General features: G+C 33.1%; 1 protein-coding gene across 2 annotated transcripts; it reads right to left on the reverse strand.

The window, feature by feature from the left end:
- Window positions 1–4373: 4373 nt before the first annotated feature.
- On the reverse strand, window positions 4374–5763 carry LOC149197771 (uncharacterized). 2 transcript variants are annotated; one of them, XR_016254230.1, is made up of 2 exons: window positions 4851–4900; window positions 4374–4506 (listed from the first exon to the last, which is right to left on the reverse strand). XR_016254230.1 is itself a non-coding variant. In XM_089403996.1 (2 exons), the coding sequence occupies exons 1-2, from the start codon at window positions 5721–5723 to the stop codon at window positions 4444–4446; spliced, it is 318 nt and encodes a 105-aa protein (XP_089260122.1). In that variant the 5' UTR covers window positions 5724–5763; the 3' UTR covers window positions 4374–4443. The 2 variants fall into 2 exon arrangements, 1 of the variants encoding a protein (XP_089260122.1); XM_089403996.1 differs by lacking the exon at window positions 4851–4900 and adding an exon at window positions 5469–5763.
- Between the last annotated feature and the right edge of the window lie 8254 nt (window positions 5764–14017).

The following is a 14017-nucleotide window of genomic DNA, read 5'->3' on the forward strand; positions in this document are numbered from 1 at the left end:
GAGGAGCCGTTGGTTAAGCCTATTCAACCAACAAAAGTAAAGAATTATTCCTCAGAACAGGAATATTCTCAGGTTGAGGAGGAGGAGCGAACAAAAGCACCTGCTAGCAGAGGAATAACTAACAGGGAACTTCGTCAGATTCTACGAGATGCAAAGGACTTCATCGGTGTACCAAGAAATAATAAGAGGGAGTGAAAACAACCAGATAGATTTCAAGCATTAGTAGCTAAGGATGGAAAGCCTGCCAATTTCAAGGAGGCAGCTCAACATCAGGTTTGGCTAGATGCGATGGTAGAGGAATACAACTCCATAACGGTAAACGATGTCTGGGAGTTGGTTCCAAGACCTCAAGACAGATCAGTGGTAGGTTCAAGATGGATCTACAAGATCAAATATGCTGCAGATGACAGTGTTGAGAAATACAAGGCCAGGTTTGTGGCTAAGGGGTATGCTCAAAAAGAAGGGATTGACTATGAGGAGACCTTCACCCCGGTAGCCAGGTATACATTTATTAGGACCGTGATATCTCTAGCAGCCTATATGGGATGGGAGATCCATCAGATGGATGTCAAAACAACATTTCTAAACAGGGTAATAGAAGAGGAGGTATAAATTGAACAACCAGAGGGCTTTGAAACTCATGAGAAGAAGTATCATGTATGCAGATTGAAGAAAGCCTTGTATGATTTGAAACAGACACCAAGAGCATGGTATGGTCGAATAGATGACTACTTGCAGAAGATGGGGTTTGTCAAGAGTGACGCGGATTCGAATCTCTACTATCTGGTTGTAGAGAACAAGCCGCTAATCTTAGTATTGTATGTGGATGATCTCTTTCTGACAAGATCATCTAGACTCATTGGGGACTGCAAGAAGAATCTAGCCACAAAATTCGATATGAAGGATTTGGGACGAATGCACTACTTCCTAGTGTTGGAAGTTTGGTAGCAGAAAGGAGAAATCTTCTTTGGGCAAGGGAGGTATGCTATAGAAATCCTGAAAAGATTCATGATGGAGGACTGTAGACCTATGGCTACTCCAATGATCACCAAATGGAAGAAGATTGATGCATCAAAAGACAAGGATATCGATCCCACCCTATACAGGTAGCTCATAGGGTCCCTGATGTATTTGTTAAATACCAGGCCAGAAATTTGCTATGTTGTCAACACCCTTAGTTAGTTCATGGTGGAACCGAAGAGGGCACATTGGGCAGCAGCCAAACATGTTCTCAACTATTTACAAGGAACATTCAATTATGGACTCTTGTACACCAGGAGTAAGGATATCATATTGAGTGGATTTACTAATGGAGATTGGGCAGGAAGTTCAGTGGATCGGAAAAGTACCTCTGGGTACGGTTTCAACATTGGATTAGGAATGACCTCCTGGTGCAGTAGGAAACAAAAGTCCATGTCTATGAGCTCATCTGAGGCAGAATATATGGCAGCAAGCACAGCTTCGTGTGAGGCCATATGGCTTATGAAACTGCTTGTGAACTTATTCAGAAGAAATATGGAGGCGACCGGGATCATGTGTGATAACTAGAGTTGCATCAAGTTCTCTGAGAATCCAGTGTTTCATGATAGGTCGAAGCATATTGATATCCAGTGTCACTTTGTCAGGGACTATGTCCAACGAGGATCTGTATAGTTGAGCTACACTCCTACAAGAGAATAGGTGGTGGACATCCTCACCAAAGCCCTTGGAAGGACAAAGTTTGACTACTTCAGGGAAAAAGATGTGGGATGGTCAAGAACCTATTTCAGTAGCAGAAATGGGAGTGATAACAACAAGGATGCAGAGGGAGTTGTAGTGCGGATGCAGTGTTGGGAGAAAGGACCAGCAGTAGCACGGATGCAGAGGGAGTTGTTGTACATATGCAGCAGTGGCAGTAGCAGAGCCATGGGCAGCAGTACAGGATGCAACAATGCAGAGGATGTTGGGCAAGGAGGCTTAGCATCAGCACAGGGACCAATGCCGAATGATCAGGGTGATACTCAGTGAGGAGTAATACTAGAGCACAGTTCTCGCTAAGAGGGAGTGTTGATTTGGGGTGGCATCGTATGTGCCCTAGTCACAAAAATTGGTGGAGAGGCTAAGGCACATGAGATCTCCAATACCCATAAAGGGTTTGGGAAGATTCTAAACAATTTGGAAGATATTAAAATAATTAATATTTTTAATGGAGTCCCAAAGTATAAACTTAGGGAAAATAAAATGTTAATGTGAATTAATATAAAACTGTGTTAGAAAGGTCCCAAAATCATGGATCAAGCCAGATCTAATCTTAGTCGTTGAACAATGTAAACTTTGAAATGGGAACTATAAACTCAAAACGGGAACTCTGGCAAAAAAACCCCGAAAAAACATCAAAAACAGTGCTAAAAATGAAAAGTGTTGATGCTGGAATAACACCTTTTTTTTTCCAAGCTAAATTTTCAACATGTTTTAAAAATGACGGTGAAAACCAATTTTTGGTACAAAAATTTTCCAAAAAACGCCTCAAAACGAAGTGTTGATGTTCGAATAACATTTTTTTTTTCTCAATGGCAAATTTTGTGCAAAAAACACCCTCAAAACGAAAAGTGTTGATGCTGGAATAACAATTTTTTTTTCAAGGGTGAAATTTCAACATTTCAAAATAATAGCATAAAATATTTTATCATGACCCCGAAAAACATTAAAATTTCAAAAAATTAAAATTAAAATTAAAATTAAAACAATGAAAAAACACAAATCAAAAAAATAAAAAATAAAAATAACAAAACATAAATATAAATGTATACTAAAAACAAAACATAAAATAAAAAACACAAAACAAAAAAATCAAACATCAAAAATAAAATCAATCATAAAAATGTAAAATGTAAAAAAAAAAAAAAAACAAAATTAACCTATAAAAAATAAGAATTAAAAAACTAGAAAGAAATTACAAATTATAAACAAATAAATAGTAAAAAAAACATATCTAAAAAAAATTGGGAAAAAAAAAACAAATATGTAAACCATAAAAAAATTTGGGAAATGAAGAAAAAAACACATTTAAAAAACTATAAAATTAAGTAGGTAACAATAGAAAAATTAAAAAAAACATTTAAACTAAAAAAAATTAAAATTAAAAACAAACTAGATTTAAAAAAAAAAATGGAAAATTAACCAAAAATAAAAAATAAAAATTAGTGAAATTAAGATTAAAATGATGATTACTTAAAAAATAAATGGAAAAATACATATATATGAGACAAAATATAAATAAAAAATATTAAAAAAAATTGTTTAATCATAAAAGAATTTGGAAAAAATAAAAATAAAAAAAAATAAAAAATTTATATATATATATAAATTTAAGTAAGTAAAAATATAAAGATTCAAAAAATCATTAACAAAAACTAGCCAAAAAAAGAAAAAAAACTAGATTAAACAAAAATAGAAAATTAACAAAAAAAATAAAATTAAAAACTAGTAAAATTAATATTAAAAACGTTTAGAAAAAACTAAAAAGACAAAAATAAGCTCAAATTATTAAAAAAAAAAAACTAAAAAAAAATAAAAATTAAAGAACATTTTCAACTTACAAAAAAAGTCTTTTTGATTTAAGAATAAATAAATAAATAATTTTTTTTATTAAATTTTCACTACTATTTAAAAAAAAAAAAAAAATTAAAGATAATTTTTTTTAAAAACGTATTTTCTTTTTTAATTTGAAAAAAAAAATTCATTAATTAGTAGTAACAAAAATTATTAAATTTTAATTTATTAAAAAAAATTAATAAAAAATGATTAAAATATTTTAATCAAAATTAAATTTTAATTTTTTTTATAACTTTTGTTTTTAAACAATATGTTATTTATTTCAAAATATAAATAAAAAAAAAGAGTTAATTTTTTTAAAACCAATTTTAATTTTTTAGTTTAAAATTTAAAAAATTAATAATTTTTTTTTAAATTAATATATTAAAAAAATTAATTATAATTATATGTGTTATAAAAAATTTAAAAATATTATTAAACTTTTTTATTTTTTATTTATTAATTTTTTTTAAACATATTAAAAAAAATAAAAACAAAAAATTATTTTTAAAAATAATAAATTTTTTATTTATTGTTTTATTTAAAAAATAATATAAAAAAACACGGCCCCCGGCCGCGCCACCAGCGGGTGGCGGGAGGGCCGTGGGTCGATTCCCGGAATCGACCCACGGCCCTCCCGCCACCCGCTGGTGGCGCGGCCGGGGCCCAAGGGTCTGCACGCAGGTTCCTACATTGGTTCCTTATTTGAACCGCCACCAACAGATAAAGATCCATACCCCAGCGAGCTAGGGCCTGCCACTACAAGGTTCCAAGCAAAAATTCGACTTTGTGATGTATCATGAGTGACACTGCTAACCACTTTGTGATGTGGTGGTGCCTTGGGTGTCGAAGCGTCCATCAATATCGCTTTCAAATATTTTCTACGCACCCGAGATGCCTGCCTTTCTGCGGTCCTCGCCCGCCAGAACGCCTCTGCTCACACAATGCAAGGTATAAATTATTAGGAGAAAAATATTAAATTCAAAACATTAAAGATCTCAATGTCTGTTGGGCTTCTTCTAATTGATATGCATAGAACGATCCATGCACTCATATATATCCTTAAGATTTCTATACTTATTGCTGTTAATCATCCCAGTATAATTCTAATGCTGACTTTTCTGCTGAACCCCTGAAACAACTCAAAATTTGCTGAAAATGCTACAACAGTTTCTTAACATTTACATGGTAATCATGATCTTCTGACAGCAATTTATCGTAATCAGCAACCACCATTTTCATAAAGTGGTAATGAGAGAGGAAGTTGTGATACCCACCCAGAAGAGCAGCAAACCACACACCGATTGGAAAATAGAGGAGAAGTAAAATATGTGGTGCTAAATTCAAACCGAATCAAATATTTTAAAACTTTATCTACAATTTTTTTTAGCAGATTTTAAAATCTTTGTCGGCATTAATGAATTTTTCTTAAGTTAGTAAGGTACGAGGTCAAAGATGTTGCACTTTAAAGACTAAGCCTTGCCCATCACAAATTCCAAATGAAAACAGGCTAGTGGAATATTTTAAAACTTAGTCCAACATTTTTTTAAGCCGTTTTTTAATATTTGTCGGCATTAATGAAATTTTCTTAGGTCAGTAAGGTGCGAGATTAAAGATGTTGCACGTTAAAGACTTATTTGATATTAAGGGTTTACTGTTTTATTTCCTGTCGTTAAGAAATTTTCATTAACAAAGAAACTCCATGCAAACTAAAATAGCGGCTAAAGCCACCAAAAAAAATTCCAGAGGCTTAACAATAACAGAGTTTACCAACATAGATATCAAAGAAAATTAGGTTTGAATTTAGCACAATTCAACAACACCCAGTCATTACTCAATCTGTTAGATCATAGATAGCATGCCACCATTAGATGTATAAAATATGTGTGTATTACCTTGTTGATATCGTGAACGAAATTTCCCGATGTATCATTTCTTATTGTGTTCAGTAAACTAGTCCAAATAAGTATCACCGCAGTCATGGCTATTCCGTTTGCAACAATTTCTGAAGTGCCTGATACAATCAACTGCAGATTAACTGATTTCGCAGAATTGAAAGTAAAATTCCTGATAGAAATATCTGAATCTTTTGAATCAGTCGCAGACCGGTGTGAATTTGCTAGAGTGCTCTGTATCTTTTCTTCAGCCATCTCTCCTCCTACTTCCGATTCTGTAATGCCCTCACAATCAAAGAAGTGCAATTAGGATAAGAATTAAGTGACAATGTATATAAAGAGTATGTTTTTATTTTAAAATAAGTTTGGATAAGAATTAAGGGAGAATACGAAAGAAACAATATCGTTGTAGTATTGAATTAGGAAGAAACAATATCGTTGTAGTATTAAAACCAAGCATGTATGCTGCTTCGTTTTAATGTCCCCAAACCAATCCAATCTATTTCTATTCTCCAGTTTCAGCAGCATCAAGCAAGAGCCCCATTAGGAAAATAGAAGAAATGGGATATACTGGCCGTTTACAGTGTGGATTCTACAGAATGACAGTATTGCTGTTTATGGAGAAATGTGGCAATCCTGAAACGAAGACAAGATACTACAAATATCGATTATGTTAATCTGATCTGGTTTGCTGAGTCACGTAAGGCTCAATGGAGCATTTGTGGATTGTATACCTGCCAATAACTATTATCCGTGGTGAATAGAATCACTGTGTTGGTAATTAAGCAGAATAATGAACCCTCAATAACGTTCAATAACGTTCTCCGCGCAGGCCCTTGGGCCCCCGGCCGCGCCACCAGCGGGCGGAATCGACCCACGGCCCTCCCCCCACCCGCTGGTGGCATGGCCGGGGCCGTGTTTTTTTAATATTATTTTTTAAACAAAACAATAAATAAAAAAATTATTATTTTTAAAAATAATTTTTTTTTAATTTTTTTTATTATTATTTTTAATATGTTTAAAAAAAAATTTTAATAAATAAAAAGTAAAAAATTTTAATAATATTTTTTAAATTTCTTATAACACATATAATTATAATTAATTTTTTTAATATATTAATTTAAAAAAAAAATTATTACTTTTTTAAATTTTAAAGTAAAAATTTAAAATTTGTTTTAAAAAAATTAATTTTTTATTTATTTATTTATATTTTGAAATAAATAACATATTGTTTAAAAAAAACATCATATATATTTTTTTGAAATTAAAAAAAGATAGTTTAAAAAAAATGTAAATTTAATTTTTTTTTTAAACGTAAAAGTGTAGGTTTAATTTTTTTGAAAATATAAAATGTAGTTTTAATAATTTGAATTTTTAAATTAAAAAATAATAATAATTTTTTTTTTTTTTTTAATAAAAGACAAGATTGTTAAAAAAAATATAGATTTATTTATTTTTAAATAAAATAGGTATATTTAATAAAAGATAATTGTATTTTTTAATAAAAAATAACTATTTTTTTGGTTTATTTTTTTTATAATTTAAATTTATTTTTGTTTTTTTAATATTAATTTTACTAGTTTTTTTATTTTTTTTTCGTTAATTTTCTATTTTTTTTTAAACTAGTTTGTTTTTATTTTTTATTTTTATTTTTCCTAGTTTTTTATAATGTTTTTTTTAATTTTTCTATTTCTACTTACATATATATATATATATATATATATATTTTAATTTTGTTTCTTTTTTCCAAATTCTTTATGGTTTGTGAGTTTTTTTTTTTTTTTTTTACATTTTTTGTTTTTTTTTTTAATATTGATTTCACTAGTTTTTTAAATTTTTTTCTTTATTTTTCTATTTTTTTCTTTAAAATAGTTTGTTTCTATTTTTTTTCCTAGTTTTTGTTAATATATATATATTTTTTATTTCTCAATATTTACCTATATATATATATATATAGATAGATAGATAGATATTGTAATTTTGTTTTTTTTTTCAAATTCTTTTATGGTTTATTATATAATTTTTTTTTAACTTTTATATATATATATTTATATTTATTTTTTTAGAGACAATTATTTCATGTGGATTGAAAATTTAATTAATGATGTATAAATATGTAAAATATCGAAAATGTAAAATATCGACCTTCTTCTTTAAATATGCAAATCAATAAAAGCCCCACTACAAAAATAAAAATAAAAAAATAAAAACTGGAAAATATGAAGAAGAATATCACTTCCAAAATTATTAAATTTATGAAATAATTATTTACATTTCATACATTAGAAAATTTAAAGTCAAAAAATAGGTCTTTTAAAAAAAGGGTTACGAAATAATTATTTACATTTCATACATTAGAAAATTTAAAGTCAAAAAATAGGTGTTTTAAAAAAGGGGTCTGATGCAGAATAACCATTTTTTAAAATTAGCATGAAAATCGCTACCATTCTAAAACGCAATGTACATAAAAAAAATGAAAGTGCAAAAAACTATGCTCTAAAAAAAACATGTGTATTCTGCATCACCCATTTTCAAAATCCGGTCACTTTTTTGCTATCTCTACAAAACGGGTAACAGTATCAGTTCCCGTTTCAAAGTTTACATTGTTGTTGGTTAGGGACTTAATCTCTGTCATTGATTTTTCAACCAGAAAAGTATAAGAGGAGGCTTGAGGGTCACTTGGAGAACACATTGAGGAAGACCAGTCAGTTCAATTTCTGGAGCGGGGTTCGCTGAGAAATTGAACTAGTGGTCCGGTGAGCAGTTAGGAGGTAGCAACTACGGAGCAGAGAGGCGGGATCAGCCATTGGAGATTAGCGTTGAGGCAGGCGAGGCAGACACAGAGGCAGCTGAAGACTTCACAGTCACTAGTTGGGCCTACGTGAGTGACGCAAAGAGGCCTAGGGCTGACATAGTCAAGCAGGGGTTGACGCAAAGGATTTGAGAGCCACGTAGAGGTTAGCCGGGCTGACGTTGGGATTGGGAGAATTGCTCAAAAATTATTTCTCTCTGTGGGTAAGCCAGTTTGGCACCCTGTTGTATTGAAGAATTGCTGAATAATAAAATCCTCCCTTGCTGCACTGGTTTTCCCACATTGGGTTTTTCCGGGGACTGTTGTCCAAAATATATGTGTCAATGTGTTAATGTTGTGCATATTTATTTATTTATTTTATTTTATTTTTTATTTATTTATTTATTTATTTAATTTATTTATTAATTTATTATTATTATTATTATTATTTCTCTGTATTATGGTGTGATATCTACAGTAGTATCTATTTTAATGTTTATTGAAGTAATTTCATAAATAACTTATTGTAGAATAAGTAAGAAAAATATATCAGTTGCTGCACTGATAGAATTTTCGCACTATATTATAATATCAACTTCACCTTCTAGGATGTCTAGATTTCAGAAATTGATTTGAGGTACAAGTCATTACCTAGTTCCACATCTCATAATTTTTTAAGCACAATTTTGTCTGTTAGAAATTTTGTTTGGAGGTTTTCTATGTGCAATTATGTTTCACAACAGTCAGAGGATGGTCAGATAAGGGACAACAGAACAGGTTTCAGGGGATTCCTGGAGAGACCCTCACAATTTAAGGTGGCAGTGCAAGGGATGGAAAAGTCTGGGACACAGGGGACCCCTTTAGACCCCCTTTGTTGAATATAGAAACAATATTGGAAACATTAAAATAATTTTAAAAAATGCAAATGTGTTGAGTGTAGGCCTTTCTCCTTTGGATTCTCAATTGTTGACAATAGTATCTCTTTGCACCACTATCAAGGTGTGATTGGTTTCATGTTGCGCCATTAATAATGTGTTATCAATTTCTTACTACACCGGTTGTAGCATGTGACTACCCCTAGATCCTTTTAGAGTCAACCATTTTCGAGGATATCAATATTGTGTGTTGGATACTCCACATCATGAACTTGGAAACTTTTATTAGACTTAAATTCCACTAAGTTGTAGGTGTATAGAGACATTCCCTAGCCTCCTCTATCAATCTATATAAGGAAGGCATACCAAGGGAGAAAGGAGGAAAATTTTAAGATAAACTTATGTTTGGCATCCTGAGGGAGAAATGAGGAAAATTTTATGATAAACTTATGTTTGCTACAATTGAAAGAAGCTCTTCTAGACTATCCTTCATCGGCCAAAGTGTTCATGCTTGTGTGAGAGTGAAGGAGGATTTGGAGCAAGGGATTAAGAGGAACCTTCAACTAGGAACTCAAGGTAAAATCTTGGTGGTTGTAATGTTTCTCATTTATGAATATAGATCTATATTATTTCCCCCTCCATTATCATTTGTGCTTAGTATTGTATGAAATTCAATGGTAGATATGTTCTTCCTTGAGTAGATTAGGTTAGATCTAGGGGTATTTGACATTCCTCTTGCTTAAGAAGGTTTCAGGTTGGTCTTGTTGTCTTATTATGTGTAGGAAGTAGGTGCTAGTAGTTGGAGTTGAATCTCTAGAGCTACATCAACTAGGATTATACATGGAAAACCATCAGGTGAAAGGTATGGGCCATGTTCTTGTTTATCATAGCTTATGTTAGGATCAATTAGAATAGATCTAGAGGAGATCCATATTATAGTTTATCCCATAGTCTATCTTGGATCAACAACAAATTTAAGGGTGCACTCACCTATTCACAGGGGGAATTTCTCCATAATAGAATCTATGACTCTATTGAGGAAGGATCTAGTGATTCTTACTTAGATTTGGAAATTACCTTGTCCCTTTCAATTTTTGTGAGTGTGTTGTAGTGTTTTTTTTTTTTATTTACTATCTTGGTGGTTATATTCCTAATATGTCTCATATATAGCTCAAATTAAAAAAAAAAATCTCACTTTTGGAGCATGATTTCACCCTCCTTTTATGAGATAGGGTGATCAATAACCAATTGTTGCACTATCAAGGTGTGATTGTAACTTTCTAGTTTCATGTTTATGATCCTACAAGGAATGAACACATTTAATAGGTGGGATTTTGGGTATTTTTGCATATTTTCTCTTCATATTTGTTCTTGGATTTCATTTGGGATATTGTCTATGATTTATATATTATGATTTGACACCTAGATAAGCCTCTCATTTATTATTTTGGTGTTTTTTTTGAATATGAGTTTTTCATTCTTTGAGTGTATTTTTGTGATTCGAGCTTGTTTGAGCTTGGTACCTGTTAGTGCTTGAAATTTCACCTCAGGCTGAGAAAGGTAAACCTCAAGGCTACATCAAACCATTTAGCCTCGTAGCTAGCCCTACGGGGCAGGAGAAGGCTCTCTCCGGTCTATCTCGGTAAAATCTTCAATGGATGAGATGAACAGTAGGGTAACGCTGATTTTAGGCTAGTAAACTGATCAAAAGGGGTGATTTGGGTTTTTGGGTTTTTGGTGGCAAATTGAGGAGAGGGCAATTTTGGGTGCGGGGATTGGACACAGTTTCTGCAGGGGGTTCTTTGGGGCGAGGTAGGAGACAGTATTGATGCCTTTAACTGAGGTGGATGATGAGGAATGAAATATGAAGAGCTAAAGAGAGCAAACAATAACTTTGAATTCTATTTAGACAGAAGAAAACATTGAAATTAAACAAACTTAAAAGCAGAGCATGGCAAGCATGAATTCTTACTTTAACACTTCATTTGTTTAATGTGCAGAAGTAAAAGAAAGGAAATGAATCACATAACAAGCTTACAAGTACATTGAGAAACACACCATCAACACATGAATCCACAAGAATCCCAAAGAGGACTGCAAAACCCTAGTCTTCCTTAGCTAAAAATTGCAGAGATACAGTGAAATAATACAATGATAGCTTCTCCCTCAAGAGTCCCACCTTCCAACCATGAAAATGATTGAGAAAATAAATAATATAGGCAAGCCAACCTCTTCCCTTGCCTCTAGGGGTCGAGCTCATAATCCTAGGAGTTGTTTCAACCAATTCTAAACTGAGCACTAAAATCTAGGCAGTCAAAACAACTTGCCTCTATAAGCTAGGAAACCAATTCATTCATTAAATTTTCACCTATTTCATAAATGAATCTTCTAGAAGAGGTACATAAGTGTAAAAGTATCAAAAAAGTACATTAATTACATCAAAGGGGATAATAATCCACCCCAAAAAGTCAAACAGGGTCAAACTGCATTTTTCTGAGCTGTACACTGAAATTTGGAGAAATTTGCCTGACAGGTCGCGCGCCCCTGCCTGACGGGCCGCGCGCCTTTGGAGCCATCTTTGGGGAACTTACAGATGTCCAAATTAGGCAAGAGTAGGCTTGTTGGAAAGTTCTGTGAGTCTACTTTCCAACCCAACTGGAATTTTTGAATTTGGAGTTCATTTGCCCTGTCAAAACTCAAATCTCCCAAGACTGCTTTTTGCAATTCAAAAAAGTGGCAGAAAGTCATTTTTTGCTAGTTTTTTGACTCTCTGGAGGCCCAAAACTTCACCAAATCTCAAGTCCATCCATGAGCATATGTAACTTTGCATGAAAAATATGGAAATGCTGAGTTTTTGTCAAATGGAGTTGCCATGATGAAGGGTCGCGCGGGGGGTGAGACCCGTTAATGGGAAAAACCTGCAAACTACCTGAAAAAGTCAAAATTTACCCAAAATTCTCAAAATTTCTTGGGATTTGTGCTGTGGCTAGGCTATTTAGTGCCTTGATCCTTGTGATGCTGAATCCGAGAGATCCTCTCGCAAAACTCATAACAAGACATATAACAGAAGCATGATACTGCCATTGGACAAGCCTGTAACTCTGCCAAAGAGGTGGGCTCCTCTCTCCTATGATGATCGCCCTTTCTGCCCTTGTGAGGCCTCCTCTGGACCTCAATCTCTGAAGCTGATGACTGGTCATCACTCTGCTCATATGTTTCGGTTTCTGACATTGTTTAAGGAGCAAAGTAGACAAACCGTGCTGCTGTTTCTGCCTGTAAAAAGTTGATTTATATGTTGTTTCAAGGGGACAAGGAACATGAGGGAAATGTTAGGGGAGGGACATTTTTACAAGGAAAATGGGAATACAAGTATACAATAGGGAATTTAGGGAAAACACTGGAAATATCACTGCACATGCATTATCAAATTCATGTGTTTACATGGGCATAAGGAGAGATAGGGTTAGGATGTGATTTTTTATTTTTAAAGGGAAAAGGGGTAGGGTTTATTTTCTTTACAAATTTAAAAGGGAAATTTATATAGGAAGACAAGGAAAATGACATGGGAAATGGTAAAAATGATTTACAAGGGAAAAACCTCAAAACAGCATAAAACCCTAGGCATATTTTACAATTTAAACCACAGCCATATAGAGCTTCTCTCTTGCACAATGAGATCCTTGAAACATGTATTCATGATGTCTTTTAACCATAACAAACAAAAATTTATAATTTGGAAGGCCTACCTTAGGCAAATTAGCAATTTGTGGTCGCTTGGCAGCTTGCTGGTAAGTTTCTGTGGAGGAAACCCTGACGGGTCGCGCGCCTCACCCAACGGGTCGTTCGCCTCTTACAGGTCGCGCGCCAGTCTCAACGGGTCGCGCGCCTCCCAAACTCACAAACTTCACTCAAACTCTCTTGCAACTGATTTCTCTATCACTTATATGCACAATGGAGCTTAATGGAGGGAAATGGAGCCTTTATAGCCTGGCTTTGAATAAATTTCATGTCACAACCCATTTTCTAATGTTTTTCCATGACACTTTATAAAACTAACTTTTTGGCTTCCTTTGTCCTGAAATTGACTCTTTTAGTGCTTTTTCTTGATTCTTTTTGCAGGTAGATCATTTGAGGGATCTTGGCAAGAGGACCAGGGTTGCATACTGTCCACTGAAGTCTTTTGAAATTTCATCACTTTTTACAAACATTTGAAAAATGACCTTGGCTTTAAAAACAGAGTTTTTAAATCCAAGGTAAAAAATTAACTGTACAAGATAAAAAATTTCGAAGAAACATCTTTACAAACATCCCTATGGCTTGCTGAACACTCATTGACTTTCATACACATGACCTTGTAAACATATTTGACCAAAACGCTAGACCTAGGAAATTGACCTCAAGACAAGACAAGACAAGCTTGAAAGAGCTTAATGACTGAAATGACCTGAACCAGCAATGCCAAGAGGGGTATAAACACACCAGCTCCTCCATCAGGGTTATGGCATGCCTAATGGGATGCAAAAATTGACACTGATGAGACACCTAGCTATGCAAATGCAAAGAGCTTTGATCGCTGATGGAGGGCTACTAGACCGACTCTAACAGTACCTATGGAAAGAATATTTAGATCTAGTTGTGAGTTATAGGGCCTTTCCTTTTGTTTCATACTCCAAATTGAAATTATTGCATTACACTACTATATCTTTTGTGAAGTTTTGGGTATTTTCCTCAATTATAAACATTAAAGTGTGCTTGTGAATATCTCTACCAATATCATAGAACTCTAAAACTTCAATTTCCTGGTTTGTTTTGCATTTTTCTTTTCTTTACTAGACTAAATAACATTTGCGTTTCATAAGAAAAAAGAGCCAAAATCATTTGAG

This window comes from Pinus tabuliformis, chromosome 2_2, assembly GCF_031772625.1.
Source record: "Pinus tabuliformis cultivar Carrire ecotype Pingquan chromosome 2_2, CPIR1, whole genome shotgun sequence".
NCBI classification, from domain to species: domain Eukaryota; kingdom Viridiplantae; phylum Streptophyta; class Pinopsida; order Pinales; family Pinaceae; genus Pinus; species Pinus tabuliformis.

Coding starts and splice junctions, on each gene's coding strand:
- LOC149197771 (XM_089403996.1), bottom strand. CDS start 5,723: ATGGCTGAAGAAAAGATACAGAGCACTCTAGCAAATTCACACCGGTCT. Junction 4,507..5,468: donor TCGTTCACGATATCAACAAG/GTAATACACACA, acceptor TTGTGTGAGCAG/AGGCGTTCTGGCGGGCGAGG.